The following is a 21,670-nucleotide window of genomic DNA, read 5'->3' on the forward strand; positions in this document are numbered from 1 at the left end:
CAGTCGGTAGCGACTGTGGGAGCGGACGTAAACTAACCAGGATGGTACCCAGGCTACTGAGACAAGACTGTTAGGTTTAAACCACACACACACACACCGGGAAGGACCCCTGCTCTTTCTATAAGTGTGGTGATGTCTTTAACGTGCTCAATGAGTGGCTCCCCTCCAGAGTTATGCCAAATCCGAGAGGACGTCCCTAACCAGAGCTAGCTTCTCACTCACAGTCAGGTGGGAGGAATAGGAGCTACGTGCCTTTCTCAAGGTCACAACAGAAACGTTTCTCTTCGTGTTGTCGATTCATATTTGACAGGCAATATATCAATGGCATTACACAAGGTCCTTCTCTTATATTCCTCCTTCTTTTGACTAGCTTTCTCCTACAATGACTGTAATATACCTCCAGTCTACAGTATGTATCACCTTGAATTTATTTTATTTTTTTAAACTACATTCCAGCAAAATGAAATTCATCAGGACGACAACCCTATTACTGTGCCTCGTAGGGCCAGTGCTTGGCGGTAAGTGGGTTCATCTGCATATGTTATATAAATCTTTTTTTTACATTCTCCAGTATTCTACAAATATACATCGAACTACTTTTGTTGAGTTTGACTTCTTCTGAGCTTGACTTGAGTTTGATTTGAGTTTGAGGCAATGGAAGGAAAATTTACCCACTTCTTCTACAATATGTGGGTTCCTTGATTTTGATAGTAGAATTGTTATTATCAGGAATAGTGAGAAAGCAATGCGAAAGGACGTACAGAAAAAAAAGAATGTGATTATGATCATGAAGAAAAGCACCTGATTTTGGATCCCCTGATTGCCTTCGGAATGTAGATAGCAATTGTTGACCTGGACAAGACATTTTCATTACAGCATTGAACATTATTTTCTCCATCCTTCAGTGCAATGCGGCGGAATAGTCAGCGGAAGTTCTGGCCAGATCCGATATATAGTGTCACCAGGCGAGATGGACTGTGAGTGGAAGATCATCGCCCCGACTGGAAAGGTCCTACAGTTGAAGGTTGAATACTTTCAACTGGGGGGAAACGGCCTCCTCGAGATATTCGACTTCTGCCCTTACGGACACCGCGTCCAGAGTCTTTCAGGAACTGTCGAGCCCTCGCTGGTCATCACCACCACCGCCAATGAGGCATTCCTGAAATTCACCGCGAATGGGCTACAGTCTACGCATGGTTTCAACATCAGCTACCAAGGTATCTATTGCTGTTGTTCTGTTTGATAAAGTGTCTTTTCTTCTTTTAGGTTTGCGTAAAACACAGTTGACATGGATATTGACTTTTTTCAGAGACAAAGCTATTTCTGTAAAACATGACCATTCCATTCTACGTGTTTATTTCAGCCATTCTGCCTCCACATCTTCAGCAGAACAACCAAGGAAACACCAGAGAGAGGAGAGCGATTGCAGGAGTTTTAACGGTATGATACACCGAATCTGTGTTTTCGGGTATTCATGACTGGGACAAATATATAAAACTAGTGTTCATTAGAGTATCAGTTATTGTCGCCAGCTCAGAATAGAAGGGATAAAAAAGAAAGTGATAATGATTGCGCTGCAATTGTACATTTTTTGTAGGGCTTCGCTAGTTTTGTGAAAATTCTCTTCACTGTCTGGAATGTTATTGACGGCCATCAGGCAGATCAACAACAACAACAACTCACTGACACGTTGAACCTCCTTGAGAATAAGATTGACGGTATCCATGAGAAAATACAAGAGCAAGGCGTCATGAATGTCTTCCGTCACAAGAAGGAACTAGACGCTCAACGGTTTGCTGCATCGGAGCAAAGGATCAATAACATGCGGGACACGTTTTTCACCCGACTCTGGATAATAGATAACGGAACACTGGAGCCCGGGAACCTCGCGCAGGAGTGGACGCAAACTGTGTTGAGTCAGGACTCAGAAGGCATGAACCAGGTACCATAGCATTACTACTTGTCAATGATGGTTGAACTTATGGCAAGCCAAAAAAATCGATATTAAAGTTGTAAAAAACAGAATACTATGTATGTTGTATCTTATTGTCAAATGCTCAACATTGTAAGTCGTTCGTCACTTGTCATTCATAGGCCCAGAACAACATGCGCAACATGGTGGTTGGAAGTCCGACGGTGTTTGGCGGGACGTCACTCCTTGAAACATTGGACGCCGAGCTGAGGAGGGTAAAGGATCCGAATTCCTTGGAGAAGGTAGATTTTTGTTGAACCGAAATCTCTCTATCTCGAAAGATGATAGAAGAACTCTAGAACTGGTTTAGACATATAGTAAGGTTGACACATGTTACATTGTATTACACTCATAGATACATTAGATTCAGTAGAAATAGGATGAGTAATTGGCCTGTAGTAAGGGTAACAACCCCCTTACTGGGTGGAAAACGAACTCTATGGTGCCCAAACTCCTTGATGAATTTTAAAATTTTAACACACGTTGTTAGTCTTTTAGAGACTAGATACGTTGATTCATTTTGGCTCTATTGCCATATGAGTAAAAGAAATATTACTACAGATTTAAGGCTCCCAAGTCCACGAGAAAATTATTGGTCATTGCAGGTTTTCTGTGTGTCATTATCGGGCTTAGAACCATATTCTAACTATGACTTTTCTTTTAATTAATTTCATTCAGCTGAAGACTATCTCTGAATACACCATGAACCTGCAAGTCTCTGGGTACTTTCTTTGGATCCTCGCGCTGAAGCAGAAAAATGACATGGACCAGGCTGACGAAGTTATGAAAAGAGCGCTCAACAAGCTGAGTGAACAACGCTGCTTCATTGCTCGTTTCTTCTACGGTGATTGAATAAGTTTGTTATTAATGCTAAATGTACACTTCAAACTAGAGAGCAAGCAAATGCAGACTGATACCTTCACATGGTATAGCCTGAATTCTTACTCAAAAATTTAATGCACAATAGTTGCACAACCATTAAGCCCCCTGGTTACATGATGAATAGATAACCAGTAACCATCAGTGGTGATCGCCGGTACAGTGTCTCCTGTAGGTCAATGGCCCGCGTTGTTTGGAACGGAATAAAAGAAGACAGCGATCCACCAAAACAATATATTCCCCATCTGTGAAGGTAAACTGTTCATAAGACGGAACAAATTTATACCCTGACATGAAAATTTATGTATTTATTTATTTTATTTTATTTATTCTTTGCTTCAGGCCAGAGGCCTATATAAAATAGGGACAATACATAAACACGTACAAATACACAAATCACATACAGATGTTTAAAATATGCGACCAGAAAATGAATTGACTGTGAGTAATTCAAATATATTGCAATATAACTAAAAAACATGCCTGCACTGACATTGTGTTTTTGTATCAAATAGAGTGGCCGACAGGCACGTACGGCCTCCCTAAGGCATCCAGTGGATGTCCTGCCGGCTTCAGGGAGGGTCAGTACGAGTTCAGGGGACACGACAGCAGTTTCAGCTGGGGAAATGAAGCGCATTTTGCTGGAAGTCTCTCCAACAGCACAGTGAAGCAGGGGGTCTGCATGAAGGTTGTTTATGTTTAATTTCATTTATTTTGTCCCAGGAAATACATACTATATATATTATATCACATCAATAATGCAAATGCATCACATCAATAATGCAATCAATAATATATCACATTAATTTTCCAGCACTTCAAATAAATCCAATTGCAAGTTTGAACTTTATAATCTATATTCGTTGAGTTTATTTGTATAGTATATACAAGTTTAGTATATACAAGTATAGTACAAGTTTTTTTTCGTCTAGAATGAAATCTTATCTATGTTGAAAAAAGGTAAAGCTACAGCTTTAAAGGTAAACCTCTTTCAACTCTTTGTTTTCCAGACGACTTCCAGTGGCAACGAGGGCAACTGGCCCAAAGGGAGCTACTGCATCTTCAAGTATGGGAACTGCCCAGTAGGTACGTACTTGTATCAGAAGGTCTTTATCATCATACTTTGCAAACTTTATCATTCCTGGTACAATTTTTTGACACCCCGATGGGCATGGTTCCGATGGAAATTCCGGGATCGAGACACGGTAGTAACATTTTAGCTTCTTTCTCTCTTTTGTCATTTTTCCAGAAGCACTTTTTATTCTAAGCTAAATGATTTCTAATTTCTTCTTATTTGTACAATTCAATCATGAAAAACATTGCTTCATGTTTAGGCTTCAGTCCGGGTCTTCTTGGGTTTCCCGGGGGTACCCAGACTGGAGTTGTCCCGGATGGAAGCGTGAGCAGTGACAGCACAGAGGTGGAGTACTGCTGCCGGGATGACGGGTTTGCCTCCTACCCCATCCGCCTGCCCTCCAGACCTCCCTTCTACCTGCTCAGACGTGACAGGCGTGAAGGAGAGTGCCAGCAGGTACAGAAAGATGACATTCAAAACTGTCAGTAGCTTCTCATTTCCGTCCTTAAACGGACGGTGATTAATAAACAAATTACTGCAAATTACTAATTCCTGGTCTCTGCTGTGTGTAGTTTTGTTGAGTTTATACGAAGAAAGAGTTACGGTGTCGCTCCTGTCGCTCTAGGTTGATGGAGCAACTGTTAGTGAGGAGTGGCTTGAGTACAGGGGAAACGGGTACCGTGATGGCATGACTCCTGACGATGATGGGGACGACAACAGCCACAAGCTCTACTCCTGCGTCTACACCAGAAATACTCCCAATACCGTCATCTCTTCGGATGCTAGGCCTGGCGACAACGGTAATTATGACGACCTCCCAGATACAACGGTTATCCCAGACTCAGCTGCTATTCAGGTGCCTACAGCCATCGGATTTGTGGTATGCGCTATCAGCTTTGTAGCTGCACTCTGTAGGGCTCTGTTGTAAACTCTGTGAATAATAATGTCCACCATAAAACTTCACAACACCATTTTTTTTCTAGAAGATTATCTATTTGTTGACCTTGGCTAACTCGTGAAAAAAGTCATTTTGGTGAAGAAAGAGAAAAGAAATTATATAAAATTGATCTGGCATCTGCGTCTTTGGAAAATATGCCAAACTTCATGAAATTGTATCGATGCAAGAATATTTTCAATTCTTTATCATATCAAAATCAGGCACATCATTTGTATTTCTTTGATGCAGAATTTGTATCTTGATATCGATGTCTAAATTCATCTGCAACATCGCCCATGGCCCGGCGAAGCCATTTCAAGACTTTGCCCCTAGGAAAGTCTGATGTACATGTGCGAGGTGAAGATATTTTGAACAGAATGAGCAGATGATTGTAGATTGTACAAAAACAGTTTTTTTTTGTGTGTGTGTGAAGTTAAGTTCTACTAGAGGTGTGCTGTAAATAGATATAGGTCTGGCTTTGCATACAGTCTGACATTGCGTGTCCAGAACAACATCGAGAAATCGTAATCGTACGAGATAAGCATAGTGTATTATTTATTCATGGTGTATTATTATTCTTATTATCTGACAGTACAAGGTAATGCATCATATGTGCAATTGTCGTGCAATAGCGTTGAATGCATAATGTTTTGGTTGGAAAGAGTGTATATCATTAACGTTAGCCTGTAATATGAGTCCATTTTACTGTAAATGATTTGGAAAGTGTAGTAGTAAATAATTTGACTCACGTTTACTGCATGTTACTTACTATATTCAATAGAATGTCTGTTCACTAGTATATATGTTTGAAATTTGTCAATAATGCAATGCCAGACCCAACATTTCAGAAAGGACGGGATCATTATACCACTCTATTTGTTGCATGCATGTCAGCATCCTCGAAGTCGTTTTGAAATATTTACGACAAGACGAAATTCTTGAAAAATATACATGTTTATTTTAAAAGCCGCAGAATTTCATAGTCTGAAACTGTAAGATGTTCTGGCACAAGGGAGAACGAACTTGACTGTTGAGTAGGACAAGGTAATTGTACCGATACAAGAGGCTAGTTATGAACAAATAATCTCGCAGTCATCAGACACAGAACCCAATATTTGACTATACAAAATTTGATGTACAGTACTGACAGGCGCGCTCAAACAGTTCATGGTGATATGAGCTATATATATATGATACAATCTAGCAAAGAGAGGAAAACCGTTATATGTACAAGTGCGGTAGATCGTATACTAAAGGTAATCACAGTATCGAACATGTTATGTACAGGTATCCAAGACTGTAAAATGATGATAAAATGAAATAAAATCATATATTATGGGCTGGTCACATTTGTCTGACATCCTTGTCTGTTTTCAATTGCTATACATACTATACTAGCATATGCATGGCTGGACACAACGAAAGTGTAACTGCCTTTATTGTTTGTTCTTTATCAAAAGCTATAAATCTTACAATGTTTTTTTTTTCTTTTCTTTGGGTACAAAGATTAATCGTCTGGGCTACTGGTTCGGGCGGCAATCAGTTTGGTAAATAACTGACATACCGTCGGGGCCTGATACTGGATTGCTCTTCTTTTTAATCATCATGTGGGGGCGGAGTCTTCTGCATAACAGGACATCAATGTACCGTGTACGTTATATTAGGGTCAGAAAGTAACACCTACTGACTACTACTTTGTAGACACATGCTCGTTGCTTTCTGACCGTATTATACAGTCAGAATTCCTAGATGTAGCACGTCGAGAAGATATGCACACATTGACATTACGACCGAATAGAAAGAAAGCATAGTGCATTGTTTCGCGGTGACCTCAACTTTGGAAGACATGGTTGCTGCGGCACATAACAGAAGTACCTGGAGAAGCCCCGTCCAAACCGTTTGTCGATCGATGCAACAATAGTTGCGGGAGGATCTAAGGTCTAATTATAAGGTAAGTCAACTTGGGAACGCATGACAGTCGCCCGGCCAATGTGGCCAGCGCATTTATCACTATTCAACCATGCTCTTTATTCTATGAGAATGTTTTTGAACCTAAAGGGGGTCCTTTCCTGTATGATTTTTTTATCTGCATGTACGTAGATTTTTTTCTTACGAAAATAGAACCTTCGCGTAATTGAGCTCGCACCAGTGGCAATGCCTTTGTTTGGTGGACATGCCGAGTAAACATGGGTGGTGTCCGGTGTTGACCATTTATTCTTTTGCGTCAATGCCAATCTCACACTTGCATGCTCAATTACAGATCCATCCCCTAAATGGTATAGAATAACTCTACGCCAAACAATGTCAGGCTGTGGTAACTTAGCAAAAGAGACTACCCCCTGTAGGTATTTGCATACGTAGTTACCTTTCCGTACAGTACGGAGCTGCGAGGGACCGCTGCATCGTCTACGTACTCACTTCACATCTGCAGTTCCCGGTCCCAACATAACGTGAGTAGAGAGTTTACACGTTCATAAGCTACTATATTATATGATCATAGAAATGTCACTGTCTAACGATGTGGGCAGTAGATTTAGATGGCAAGGTGGCAAGGTGGTCTTGGTTATGATTGTTGACTCAGAAAACGAACTTCAGAGTTCTAGGGTCAAATCCCTGGCAGGACCCAGTGTTGTACCCATAAGAAAATTTTAAGCTACACTCAGGTGAAAATGAGTACTTAGCTTCGGTTAGGGACGTCCTCTCGGGTAGGACGTAAAACCGGAGGCCCCGAGTTTGAGGAGAGACACACCTCAAGCACGTTAAAGATCCCACCACGCGTATCGAGAGCACGGGTCCTTACTGGTGTGAGTGGTTCAAACCTTACAATCGTGTCTCAGGTTTGACATCTTACAAAGGTGATAGTCACCTGCTATGCCAATCCTTCTACAGTGTATGGTAAATCTCGGTAAATATATAAAGAAATGCATTTAAATGGGCTATATATTATGAAAAAAGGGATTGTTTTTATTAGGAAGCCAGACAAACAACTAGCTCACAGGTGGCTGGTGTTAGGTTCCCGTCAACAGATCTAGAATGGCAGAAAGCCAAATTGTACATGTAGGTGCTTTTGTTTCCGAAATGTACAGTAGGAGAAACATATGACGACGTAGAATCCCGTCACTCTTCCAGCGAAATTTGTCCATGGATATGTGTGGCTGGGTGTCAAGGCCATTTTATTTTGTGGTGTACGTACGTTTTTCTTTCTTTTGTTCAATGTTGCCTGGGATTCAAATACAAATATTTTAGCGCTCGGTCGACTGTGCAATGCAGGCTGCATAACTTAGCTGGTAGGTTTTGTCCGATACAGACTTTTTTGTCTCATCCAACTGTTGTTTCGGTCTGTACATGTACTGCATGTCGTTTTGCTGTGCTGACGAGATTATACGATACTTTATCCATTGGAAGTACACACTTAGAACATTGTTATTCTCTACTTCGTCTAATTATGACAGAAAGATAAAACAAATCTAGAAGATGCCAGACGAAAGAAAGCAAGGCTCGAATTAGCGCTTGCCCATAACAAAGTTTTCCAAAGTCAAAGAAGATGTAAAAGAACAAACATAAGGAACTCATTGTGTTTAGTTATTGGACCAGTCCTGTCCACTTAGATTTCAAAATGAAGGTAACTTGCTTTGTTCAACAACGGCTTTTTTTTATTCGCAAGCTCGTATTATTTTTTGGTGCCCAGAGGATGTCATGCATGTAATCAGATGAATGTGGCCTAAAAAGGAATGATTACTCCTCATGGAAGGGACTTGAATACACTGCTGGTGCCGCACTTGTCCTTTTTTTTAAATCCCAGACGGCGCTATAAGAAAACCCAACGAGTTGCTTGAATCGAAGCTTGGTCTTGTGGCAAAAACGAGTCATACGTCCATTTTTCGACCTCTGCCTTGTCTTGATTGACTTTCTCCATGCCCTCAGCTTGTATGAATCACACTGAATTTCATTTGTTATATTACATTGCAGCACAATGAAACCCCTCAGGACGACAATCATTCTCCTGTTGCTTGTGGTGCCTGCACTGCGCGGTAAGTACGGCCTATCTAGATCTATTATATGTATCTACCAGTATCTGTATCTGTACAGCCGGTATAACTGCCTTTCGGCATAACACACCAGCTTCGCAGGCACGCGGCGCGGTGGCAGCTGGCTGTATTACACCGATCGAACAGTACTTACTTTGTACAGTATACTGAATTCTACATCCTAAAATATACATCGAACAAGTTTTGCTGGATCCGGCCCTCTCTTTCGAGGCAGTGAATTTACCCACTTCTTCTACAATACAATAAGTGGGTTCCTTGATTTTGATAGTAGAATTGCATTGCTTTCTCATGGTCAGGGATAGTGGGAAAGTAAATATATATTTTGGACAACTAGCAATGCGAAAGGGTCTTGGACGTACAGAGACTAAAGAATAAGTGAAAAAAGCACCTGATTTTATATTCAATGATCATCCATGCCATGGGAATGTAAATTAGATAGCAATAATTGACCTTGGCAAGAAATACGAAAATGTCCATTACAGCATTACATAGCATTATGCATATCACATTTTGCTCAGTTTCTTCTTCTTCTTCTTCTTCTTCCGTTTCAAACAAATAAGTTCAATGACCAGGACCAGACGTTTGTCACCATGGTAACTGGTGTTGGGTTACACAATGTTATAAGTGCCATGCAGAACTGAGTTCAAGAGGGGCACCATATGTATGAGAGTCTACGAGTAAAAATAAACCAAGCAGTAGTTTGTTAAGCTGATGAAAGTCATTTTCTCCATTCTTCATTCGAACAGCATCAGTGCCATGCGGCGGAATACTCTCCGGAAGTTCTGGCCAGATCCTGTCACCAGGCTATGGAGAAGGTCTTACCAACAGCCCGGGCGAGATGGACTGTGAGTGGAAGATCATCGCCCCGACTGGAAAGGACCTGCAGTTGACGGTTGGATACCTTCAACTGGGGGAAAACGGCCTCCTCGAGATATTCGACTTCTGCCCGTACGGACACAGAGTCGAGAGTCTTTCAGGAACTGCCGAACCCTCACTGACCATCATCACCACCGCAAACGAGGCCTTCCTGAAATTCACCGCGAGTGGGCTACAACCCACACAGGGCTTCCGCATCAGCTACCGAGGTATTTATAGCCGTTGTTTCTTTTCGTTGTTTTTCTTCGTTCAAGTTTGCGTAAAATTCAGTTGACATGGACATTGACTTTCGTCAAAGCTATTTCTGCAAAACATGGCCATTCTATTCTACATGTGTATTTCAGCCATTCCGACTGAAATTTGGTCATTCCACCTTCAATTTGGTCGGCAGAACAACCAAGGAAACAGAAGACAGAAGAGAGCGATTGCAGGAATTTTAAGGGTATGATACATAGAATCTGTGTTTTCTGGTATTCATGACTGGGACAAATAAACAAAAACTATTGTTCACAATAGTATCAGTTATTGATTTGTCGTCAGCTCAGAATAGAAGGGATGAAAAAGAAAGTGATAATGAGTGCGCTGCAATTGTACATTTTTCCTTGCAGGTCGCTAGTTTTGTGAGCGACATTCTCTTCAACGTGGCAGGCCTTGTCTTCGGTCGCCTTGACTCCCAGACTGCAGAACAACGACATCAACAACTAACAGAGAACCTGGTTCGGCTGAACCAAAACGTTAATAACATACAGGAGGAAATACGGGAGCTAGGCGTCATGAGTGAATTGCGCCACCAGAGGGAACTAGCCGCTGACAAGTACGCTGCCTCGGAGCGAAGAATTAAGAACTTAGTGGACACGCTGCACACCCGACTGCGGATAACCGTAGATGGAGCACTGGAGCCCGGGAGCCTCGCCCAGGAGTGGGTGCAAGTAGTGTTGAGTCAGGACTCAGAAGGCATGAACCAGGTACCATGGTATTATTTACACATTTACTTGTCAATGATATGCATTGAGCTGTAAGAATGTACGAATTGGAATTCTATGTAGGAAGGAAGTATAAGGTAACGAACTATTGGTTGATATGCGAATAAGTGAAGACATTTTTTGGAAGTCCAAGAGGAAATAAAAGCTGGACAATGTCTTCACTTATTTGCATACCAATCAATCTGCAACTAACCTTCAGCCTCTTAGTGTCACTGAATCAAGATAGTGGATGCCGACGTCTGACCATTTCCAAAATTATATCCAGTTGCTTGAGTAACTGTTTTTTTTTGGCGTATCTTATTACCTGAATGTCTAACTTTCACCGAACATGGGGTCGTGTGGCGTAGCGGCAGAGTGCTCGACTCGGAATCAAGAGGTCCCGGGTTTGAGTCCTGACATGTCACCGATCTTGTGCTCTTGGGAAAGGCACTTTACACGACTTTTCTCACTTCGCTCAGGTGAAAATGAGTATTGTACTGTCCCCTGTGTTGGTGGCGGCATTAATGTAAGTTGAAAAAACTTGAGTGTGCCGTCACCACGTCTTGTGATTAGATGTTAGAATATGTATTTAAAAAACCTTCACCGACGTCGTATTGTTCATCATTTGTCGTTCATCACAGGCGCTGAACAACATGCACGACATGGTGACGGGGAGCACGACGGTGTTTGACGGGACGTCAATCATTGAAACATTGGACGCCATCCTGAGGCAGCAAAACCATCCGAGTGCCACGGAGAAGGTAGATAAGTACAGTTTTGTTTTTACATAATTCATATTAATCTACCTTAACCAATCTGTTTATTGGTTTATTTGATTTTTCACACAGGGAAACGGAGGGCAAAACAGGTGCATGCGCACCTTTACAAGTTGCCCTCCCCCATACAAGAAACACATGTACAACATCAAAATTTATATACTATTTAGTCATTAATGATTAATTCATGGATACGTTGTAGACAGCAACTCTTTGAACGTGACGTCTGAGACACGTGACCGTAGTGGCGGTTCATACACGCCAGATAACTTGTGTCGCCCCCCGTCTCTGTTCAGGCTAGGTCTGTGAAGTCTAATGTAGCTCTGTTTCATAATGAATTGTACCAACACAGATGGAGTTTCATTCTAACATAACTTCTCTTTGATTTTATTCAGCTGAAGAGCATCTCTGAATACATCATTGACCTGCAACTCTCCGGGTACGTTGCCTGGATCCTGGCGCTGAAGCAGAATGCTGACATGGGCCAGGCTGACGAAGTTATGAAAAGATCGTACAGCAAGCTGAGTGAACAGAACTGCTTCATTGCTCGTTTCTTCTACGGTGAGTAAATTTGTCATGAAATGTTCGTCTGTGTTCGGTATAGTAATCATTATAGTAAGATATTGAACTTTATTCCAACACAAAGATTACACAGAGATAAAATTTTCAAAGACCACTGTTAGCGACCTCTTTGAGTATCATTATCACATATCTCAAAAAGACTCTTTTCTTCAACACGCCTGCACTGACATTGTTTTTATTTTTATTTTCATATAAATTAGAGTGGCCGACAGGCACGTACGGCCTCCCTAAGGCTTCCAGTGGGTGTCCTGCCGGCTTCAGTGATGGTCAGTACGAGTTCAGGGGACAGGTTAACAGTTTCAGCTGGACAGGTCAGCTGTATTTAGCCGGCAGTCTCTCCAACAACAAAGTACAGCAGGGGGTCTGCATGAAGGTTGTATTACATCAATACTAGTAATTAGCACTTAACAATTCAACTTTATAATATATGTTTAATCTATTTGTACCTGTGATACCTGTTTTTGTGTTTAAAGTAAAAAGCTTTGTGTTGGTATCATATATAACGATAAAAGATTCGGGATAATAATTAAAGATTTTCTTTTCTTTATCCAACACAAACATCTATTATTTGACATCTGGCCTCCAATGCACTTTTATTTCTCTATGCTGATTTGTTTCAAGTTTGTCATAATTTCAACATAATTTTGTATATTTTATTCATTATCATTATTGCTAAAAGTAATTATTATTATTATGTTACATGTATTATTATTTGATATTTTATTTTATGTTGGACTCCAGGAAGAATAGTATGGAATTAACCATACTAATGGAGATCTTAATAAACAAAATCAGGGCAATTGTTTGCTGGCAAAGACACAAGTGTAATCCTCTTACTTTGGTTTTCCAGACGACTTCCAGCGACAGCGAGGACAACTGGCCAAAAGGGAGCTACTGCATCCTAAAGTATGGGAACTGTCCAGCCGGTACGTGTATCAGCAAGCTTTTATCATCGTAGTTCGCAAACTTTATCATGCCTGGTACAAGAATACAGTTATATATTTATATTTACATTATATCTATATTGTATTCATATTATATCTATATTATATCTATATTATATCTATATTATATTTATATTATAGTCATATTATAATTATATTACATTTATATTATATTTATGCTACATTTATGTTATAGTTATATCATGGTTATATCATAATTATATATAGTTATAAATAGTTTTATTATAGTTATATCATAGTTATATTATAGTTTTATGTAGCTATATTGTAGTTATATTATAGTTATATATAGTTATATTATAGTTATATTATAGTTATATTATAGTTATATTATAGTTACATATAGTTAGATTCATTCATGTCCAATATTGTCCAAGATTTTGTATAAATCGATCATGAAATACATGTCTTTATCATCTTCAGGCTTCAGCCCGGGTGTGCTGGGCTTTCCCGGGGGGACCCAGACCGGAGTTGTTGCTGACGGAAGCGCGGAGTTTAACAGCACAGAGGTGGAGTACTGCTGCCGGGAGGACGGGTTTGCCTCCTACCCCATCCGCCTGCCCTCCAGACCTCCCTTCTACCTGCTCAGGCGTGACATGCGTGAAGGAGAGTGCCAGCAGGTACGTATACGTATACATACACCAGGTATCCAGTCTATCGACTTTACTCAGGGTGCCAAACTAGTATCGGCATTTGGGCCAACCCCAGTAATTTCTATCAAAGCTAGCAGGAATCAACGAATTCTGCAAATCACTCAGCTCCATATCTTCAAGTGGTCTCTGCTATGTGTAAAGTTTTGTTGAGTTGCATCCGCGGATCCAGAAATTTGTGAACGGGGGGGCGCACCACCTGACGTGGCCGAAGGCCACGTAAGCGCTGCGCGTCAGCGCTGCGCGGGGGGAGAGTACGAGAGGGGGGAAGCCCCCCTCTCGTTGGGGGGGTTTGCGGGGCCTCCCCCAGAAAATTTTAAAAATTGAGAGTCTCTCTGGTGCATTTTAGAGTCATTTCTGAGCAAAAAAAAACAACGAACTAATGCTGATGTTTTCGATACATTCATGTGCCTGTCGGTACATTTTACGACTGAGAAAATAGAATATTGCGATTGCATCTATGTTTGGGACGACTTAATTTCACGGAACGGGGCAAATAAAGAGTTCGCGATGGATTTTAGTTAGCGAAAAAAAGAACCAAATACAAAAGGAAATGCCGCCTCTTTATAGACCGGATCACTTAAATCATTTTCCGATCGCGAGGAACGCTCGGTCACAACATCGCAGCACTCAAATACACTAACGGATAACACTTATAACATATGAAGTAACGGCCGTGGAGAGACGGAGCGCCGCGGCAAATTTCCGTCTCGTAAACGGTCGTCGCCTTTCCGAACGGTCGTCGCCTTTTCTCAGAACGGTCGTCGCCTTTCGGAGCGGTCGTCGCCATTTCCAACACGCACCCTTACTCTTAAATTTCCCCAGGCACCTAGTTAATTGTTCAAAGTGCTAATTGACAGCTTTAATTTTCACATAATTGAATGCCAAATTGCCCCCAAAATTGTCGCTTTGGACCTGAACACTTGGTTGATGAATTGTGTATTTTTTTTTGGCCAAAATCCTGCCTGCCAAAAACACACAGAATGATTGGGACCCTCAAGTAGATAATTAATTGGATTAAAGTTTTCCCGCCAAAAAACTTAGTATATGGGGATTCTGACCTTTGACCTTTCCTCCCTCCCTCTTTCTCTGAACACTTAGCCACCACACTTAAACCAAGTCACACTGTTCCAATGCTTTGGACCTTTTACACTTACATGTAACTTCTCGAAACACTTTGTGACACTCGTGCTATGTCAGACCAATCTTCCGAAACACTTAGTTACTTGAGTGAGACTTTTCTGCCAGAATGATTGTCACTCTACTTGTCAGTCAATGCACAGAAGTTTGCTCCCCTGAACTGTTGATACATACGAAGAAAAGATTACCTTACGTTTTGTTTTTGCTCTGTTTCCTCTTCTTCTTCTCCAACGAAATAAGGTCAATGACCTGAACCAGATATCTGTCACCATGGTAACTGGTGTTGGGTTACATCATGTTGCTTTTTTATTGCAGGAGGCATTTGCGACTATATATATGTTTGAGTAACAATTAGCAGAGCAGAACATATGCGAAGGTAAACATTATGCATTTGCTTTGCAAATGTTACCTTTCTTCTTATATTATATATCCCTCTATATATGTCCCTCTAGGTTGATGGAGCAACTGTCCGTGAGGGCTGGGTTGAGTACAGGGGAAACGGGTACCGTGATGGCATGACTCCTGACGATCATGGTGACGACAACAGCCACACGCTCTACTACTGCTTCTACAGCGTCCCCGGTCCCGCCACTGACGCCCCGAGTACACGGGTCATCTCAGCTGCCGAGCCGATACACACAGCCAATGTCGTCAACTTTGGTACATGTGTGATCATCAGCTTTGTACCTGCACTATGGGCTCTGTTGTAGACTATGCAGTGCCAAAAGAGAATCATATTATAATGATAATCAGACCACAAAACACAAAACGTTTTTTTGACAGAATCTGTTCCTTGGCTAAGTCATTTTTGTCGAAGAAAGATAAAACGGATTCTTTCTATAAGAAGTAAACTATCATTTCCTTCTTTAGAAAATGTGTCAAACTCCATGAAATGGTAGATCTATCGATGTAACAATTCTTTTTATTCCTATATCAATCATATTTCTTCGATGCAAAATTTAAATCATGATATGCATGATGTTCAAATTCCTCTGCAACATAGCCAATGGCGCAGTTAAACCAATGTTCCAACGGTCTCACAATTTTCGAGATCGAGAAATAAGTGAAACCCTTTGTAACTTTGTAACTGTATGTTTAGTGGTTTAAAATCGCACAAGATAAACATGTTGTATTTTCCTGATAGTACAATAACATGTGGTGCATTTAAATGATAGTGCATATTATTTAATTCATCACACATAAATGTATTTTTCGTGAGGAAGAGTGTGAATATTATACCTTTTCTGTTGTTGTTGTAAAACGTGTAGTACTACATATTCATGGGTTCACCACACCACGAAGTGGTGGTGAACCCATATTGCTTTTTCTGATGTTTCTTCTTCTCCTTCTCCTTCTCCTGCCATTTTTTAAATGGATTCAGCTTCTTCATTTTAGGGCCCAAGGTCCTGAAATTTGGTATGGAGGTACAGTGGGCAAATACCCCTAGGCGTTTTTTAAATTATTGTGATACAGGCTTTTAGAATGGTTTTATTTGAGTTTTTGGCTGTGTTATAGCAAATGTATTACTGTGTTAGTGTGCCTTGTTTACCACGTTTTGGGCATGAGTCATCACAATGGAATGCAGGGCATCAACCAATAGGCATGCAGCTTTCCTCTATACTTCTTGCTGATTGGCTGTTGGGATTTAACTTGATTAACACCTGCACAGAGCATTTCCATACTGACAGTATGTCTTTATTCAAGTGTTTTGGTAGGTATTTCAAGCTTTTCTGCTCCAGCATTGGAATGCGGGGCATGGACGTTTTTTTTTTATTTTGAAAATCAACAGTTTGCATTATGCAATTAAAAATCCTAACCAATAAAGTAGGGAATAGCTATCCAACTGTTGTTTTAGTTGTATTTTACTTCATATTGTAGTTATATCAATGTAAATCATTGTTTTCCCTTGTGTTTCTCATTCTTTCCCTGCCATGTCGTAAAATGTGGTGAACCCATCGCTGTATTTGCTCCAAAGCAAATATTGGCCTTTCTAGTTTGATTGGCGTTTACTGTGTGATAGTCACTAAACCGTTTGAAGTGTTCTATAGATGTTCGATGGCTTGTCAGTAATACAGTTCCATACGATTTCAGAAAGGAGGGGGAACCGTCATAGTACTCATACAATTTTCATTGCTGTATGCGTGTCAGTATCAAAGAAGTCATTTTTTTCATCTTGATGACCGACGAATTCGTTGAAAATGTACATATGTGTGTTACTTGTTTGTTTGTTTGTTTGTTTGTTTGTTTGTTTGTTTAAAGAGCCTAAGAATGTTGTAATCTGGAACTGTAAAGTGTTCGGACACTGAGGCATAATTTTAGGGGGAAATGAACTTGACTGTTGAGAAGGACAATGTTAATCATGAAAAAATAACCTCCATCAGATACAGAATATGATATTTGAGAATTTGACTATACAACATTTGATATACAGAACTGACAGGCGTATTCAAACACTTCATGGTGATATGTAACTGTGCACTGTGATTAGTCTATTACAATCTAGTAAAGAGAGAAAAACTGTTATTTAGTGGTTGCTTGTATACTACAGGTAATCACAGTATCATACATACAGGTATCCAAGACTTTAAAATGACGATAAAATGAAATAAAGTCATAATTCTGGGCTGTTCATGTTTGTCAGTGACGATCCTTGCCTGTTTTCAATTGCTATACATACTATACTAGCATGGTTGGACACAGTATAACTGCCTTTATAGTTTATTTTTTATCGAAAGCTATAAAATCTTAAAATGTTTTTTTTTTTCTTTTTTTTTGTGGGTATAACGATTAACCGTCTCGGCTACTGGGTCGCGTCTCAATCAGTCTGGTAAAAAAAAACGACATACCGCCGGGCCATGATACTCGATTGCTCTTCTTTTTAATCATAATACGGGGACAGGGTCTTCTGCATAACAGGGCATCACCGTACCGTGGCCGACAGGTACAACGTATTGTAACGGTGTAGCATCTAGGCGGATTCTTACAATGTAACGTTATATTAGCATCAGAAAATAACACCTACTGACTACTACTACAGACCATGTGGACACATGTTCTTTACTTTCTGACCCTAGTTAATATAAATAGTCAGAATTCCTAGATGCTTTACTTCTCGAACAGTGCTACAATATGTTGTACCTACCAGCCACCGTACTCTGGTCAGTAACTTATACCGGCAGGTCCTTCGTACATAAAGATTGTATTGCTCTTCTTTTTAATCACGGGAGCAGAGATATCTGCACAACAAGACACCATCGTATCTATGGATACATTGCGACGCAGATATTAGTCTGAGCTGGGGCATAAATTAAGGGATTTGAGGGTATAGACGACAGTGTTGGTTTTGTTTTCTTGACTGTCGGTAACGTAAAGAAGGTTAGTCCTTATAGTGAAGAGAGCTCGCTGAATGATTCGGACATTTTAAAGACGGAAGTGTCGACAACTAATAGCATGCGCTCAGAAAGGACGATGGAGAGTCCAGTTTATTTTCTTTCATGAATAAGCCATTTGAAACGTTCTCTCGCTAAATCTAGCTGTTTAGAGTCGGAAGCGGTTACTACGCATCTATCAAGAGAGAAAACTACCACAGGAAGGTCCGACGACTAGGCAGAGTCAGAACTGCCGAGAAACTTCGCCGCTTCAGATTGGGAGAAATCAGCACCTGTATTTCAGGTAAAATATATCTCCACAAACAATCTTCCTAGACAATAGACTTCCCTTCTCAAAATTTTCCTTTCTTGGGGAAGAAGACAAAGACTTTGCATTCACTGAAGGGATCAGTATCGAGTTCAGATACTTTATAGAACAAACAACTGTGTCAAAACCTTAAAGGTATATAAAACTTTAGTAGGAACTGGATGCAAAAAATGTTCACGACGAAGTCGAAATTTCCGTGTAAATCTGCCGTTTTGACAGTTCTCATCTTGTCCACGGTATCCGGTCTCATGGCAGACCACACCTGCTTTCCTACATGCGAAAGAAAACCGTGGAGGCTGAACGAATGTCAGGCCATTCGTTTACTTCAAAGGGAGAGAGAGGAGAGTCCTCCTCATCCGTTAGACAGAAAGCCGTGCCTTGTGTGTCACAACGGCCCCAGGTATCCCTTAGAAACAGCAGAGAGCCACGCAGACAAGTGTTTCCCTGGCGAGGGCCGTCTCGTAGTGAAAGGTTTTCAGTTTGGAATGTTATCGTTCCAAAAACTAGCTCTGATCGACCCTTCGCGCCTCGACATTTTATTCCTTTTTGATGCGGGAATAACTGAATTGGAAACTGGCACGTTCAAAGACTTTGCAAAGCTGAAATTTTTGTATTTAGATCATAATCTTTTGAGGCACGTACCGCAAAACTGGTACAGCGGTCCACATTCAAGGGGAGAAAACGATCTGAGGCATCTCTCACTTCGTGAAAACGCGATTTCCAGTTTAGAACCGCGATGCTTTCAAAATCTGGACAAACTTGAGTCTCTAGGTTTATGGTACAACGCGTTGCGAGAAGTACAACGTCAGTGGTGGGTCGGACTCGCCGCACTAAAAACACTTCTCCTTGCCTATAACAAGATTGAAACGATTCCGTCCAAAGCGTTTGAGCCTTTAACTAACCTAAAGCTTCTTGACTTAATCCATAACGATCTAGTCCGTCTGAACGAGGAAACGTTTTTGAAAAGTCATGCCATAGCTACTGTCGTACTCGGTGGGAATCATCTCGTCTCAACCTCTGGTTCTTTGCAAAACATGGCGTGGAAACTTGTACGGGAAAGCTGTGCGCAAAACGCAAAACAGCTGATACGTTTGGAGGCAGTCGGCACAGTTCTAGTCATGAATTATGAATCTACGGAAAGCAGGTTTACCATAGATTGGTCTAGCGAGCCGAAAAGCAAAAATGACTATCCGAAGGCGTGTGGTCGATTAGAATCTCGGCTTGGCCATTTTAAGCCGTATCCTCCTTTCGTCATCATAGTCAAGAATGGTACAGAATATTCAAATGAGTCTTTTTCAACTCTGTGTTCAAACGCATGGGAAGAATCTGGTGGTTTGCGTTTATTGTTAGAAGGGACATCTAACGTTACTCTTCACGTCTCTGCTTTTGAGGCACGTAAAAATCCAGGCGCCAGCAAAGAGGAGGGTGTTAGCGTAGTCGTGAACAAATCAAACCAAACAGGTGGCGGAAGGATACATTCTGGGTCAAAAGTGAACTGCCTGGCTCTCGTCCATGACGACAGAAAAGTCTCTTTCTTCAGCGTGTCCGCGACAAGGCAAGCAGATGACACGAAATGTTTTGAAGGGGACGTTGTGACAACGGTGTACGAAACGACATTTTCACTTTAACGAATTCGAAAACAAGGAAATGCTACGCGAATGTAACTGGTTTTAATAACACCCATCACGGAGTGAGTAGCATTAGATCAGAAAACGTAACAGCTTTCTTTTCAACAAATGCGGGGCTGACCAAAATATCACTGGACAATGCAACAGCCGGTGTGCCGGTATCTTCCCTCACACAGAGTAGTGACGTGACTCCTGAATTTTCGTACGTTTCAAATCTGTGGATTCTCCCGATATTGATGCCTGTCGGCACAGCTCTGGTTGTCGCTCTGTTGTTGTGTTACGGAAAGAGAAGGAGAAATAGCGGAAATCGCGACCAAAATAGAGGCCGAAACAACGCATTTCAAGGTGCACAGAACAACGGCAGTGTCCCTGCAGGAATTCCTCTATCTAACATCAACACACTTTTACAGAGTAATCCGATGTACAGCCGTGATGCACAAGACACTCCCCGGACAGAGACAGAGAATATTCGCGATCCCGGTCAAGCAGATGGCAACAGCTACAACCAAATAAACGAGGATGAAGTGTACGATCCATCTCCACACCACTACAGCAATGATTATGATGAAACTACAGGCCAAGCCTCGCACACAGCTACAACAAATAGAAGAAGAAACCAAAGAAACGAGGATGAAGTCTACGATCCATCTCCACACTACTACAGCAATGACAAAGAAACTCCAGGACAAGCCTCGCACGTACCTATTTCCAACACCTACAACCAAATAAATGAGGATGAAGTGTACGATCCAATCTCCACACCACTACAGCAATGACAAGAACTTCAAGACAAACCTCGCACGTACCTATTTCCAACACCTACAACCAAATAAATGAGGAAGAGGTTTATGATCCATCCCCACACCACTACAGCAATGACCACGAAACTTTAGGACAAGTCTCGCAAACAGACAAGACAGACAGACAGACAGACAGATAAATGAGCTATACGACCCTTCGCGACACAGCTACAGCATTGATCATGATGAAAATTCAGGGGAAGCCTTGCACACAGCTACAGCAAATAGCTACAACCAAATGAACGAGAATGAAGTTTACAATCCATCGCCACACTACTACAACAATGACCGTGAAACTTCAGAGCAAGGCCCGAACACAGCTACGACGAACACCTACAACCAAATAAACGAGGATGAGCTATACGACTCAACGGGACACAAGTACTGTGAAGTAAAAGATTACGAAACCCGTTAAAACGCATTAATGATGCATCTAAACATCCCCCAGATCTTCAAGTTCACCCCATTGCCCTTTTGATCTCCCGTTCTTTTGCCTGTCACTCTTTCTCCTACCCACGTGCTGTCAACCTACTCTTAAAGGAAGAGCCAATCGCGCCGATTCAGCTGTACTTTTAACTAGGCCATCCGTTTGTAATACTGCTTAAATAAGCCCCATTTCAATTTTCATTTACGTGTATATTAATAATACGGAAATTGATGTACTGCAATGTTATAAATTCTTT

General features: G+C 41.1%; 3 protein-coding genes across 3 annotated transcripts; all 3 read left to right on the forward strand.

Moving 5' to 3' along the window:
* The first annotated feature begins 970 nt into the window (after window positions 1-970).
* Window positions 971-4,854, forward strand: LOC109471388. The gene is made up of 9 exons (XM_019770676.1): window positions 971-1,217; window positions 1,364-1,440; window positions 1,598-1,942; window positions 2,095-2,214; window positions 2,651-2,816; window positions 3,367-3,539; window positions 3,862-3,937; window positions 4,186-4,382; window positions 4,552-4,854. Exons 1-9 carry the CDS (start codon window positions 971-973, stop codon window positions 4,852-4,854), a joined length of 1,704 nt encoding a protein of 567 aa, XP_019626235.1.
* Window positions 4,855-7,235: 2,381 nt separating this feature from the next.
* Window positions 7,236-15,573, forward strand: LOC109471390. The gene is made up of 11 exons (XM_019770677.1): window positions 7,236-7,313; window positions 8,833-8,894; window positions 9,659-9,997; window positions 10,133-10,230; window positions 10,397-10,753; window positions 11,392-11,511; window positions 11,922-12,087; window positions 12,309-12,481; window positions 12,959-13,034; window positions 13,497-13,693; window positions 15,316-15,573. The coding sequence occupies exons 2-11, from the start codon at window positions 8,837-8,839 to the stop codon at window positions 15,571-15,573; spliced, it is 1,842 nt and encodes a 613-aa protein (XP_019626236.1). The 5' UTR covers window positions 7,236-7,313; window positions 8,833-8,836.
* A 5,033-nt stretch (window positions 15,574-20,606) lies between these two features.
* LOC109471391 lies at window positions 20,607-21,402 on the forward strand. Its single transcript, XM_019770678.1, has 2 exons — window positions 20,607-20,927; window positions 21,133-21,402. The coding sequence occupies exons 1-2, from the start codon at window positions 20,607-20,609 to the stop codon at window positions 21,400-21,402; spliced, it is 591 nt and encodes a 196-aa protein (XP_019626237.1).
* Window positions 21,403-21,670: the final 268 nt, after the last annotated feature.

Source organism: Branchiostoma belcheri, unplaced genomic scaffold, assembly GCF_001625305.1.
Source record: "Branchiostoma belcheri isolate BF01 breed outbred unplaced genomic scaffold, Haploidv18h27 scaffold25, whole genome shotgun sequence".
NCBI classification, from domain to species: Eukaryota; Metazoa; Chordata; class Leptocardii; order Amphioxiformes; family Branchiostomatidae; genus Branchiostoma; species Branchiostoma belcheri.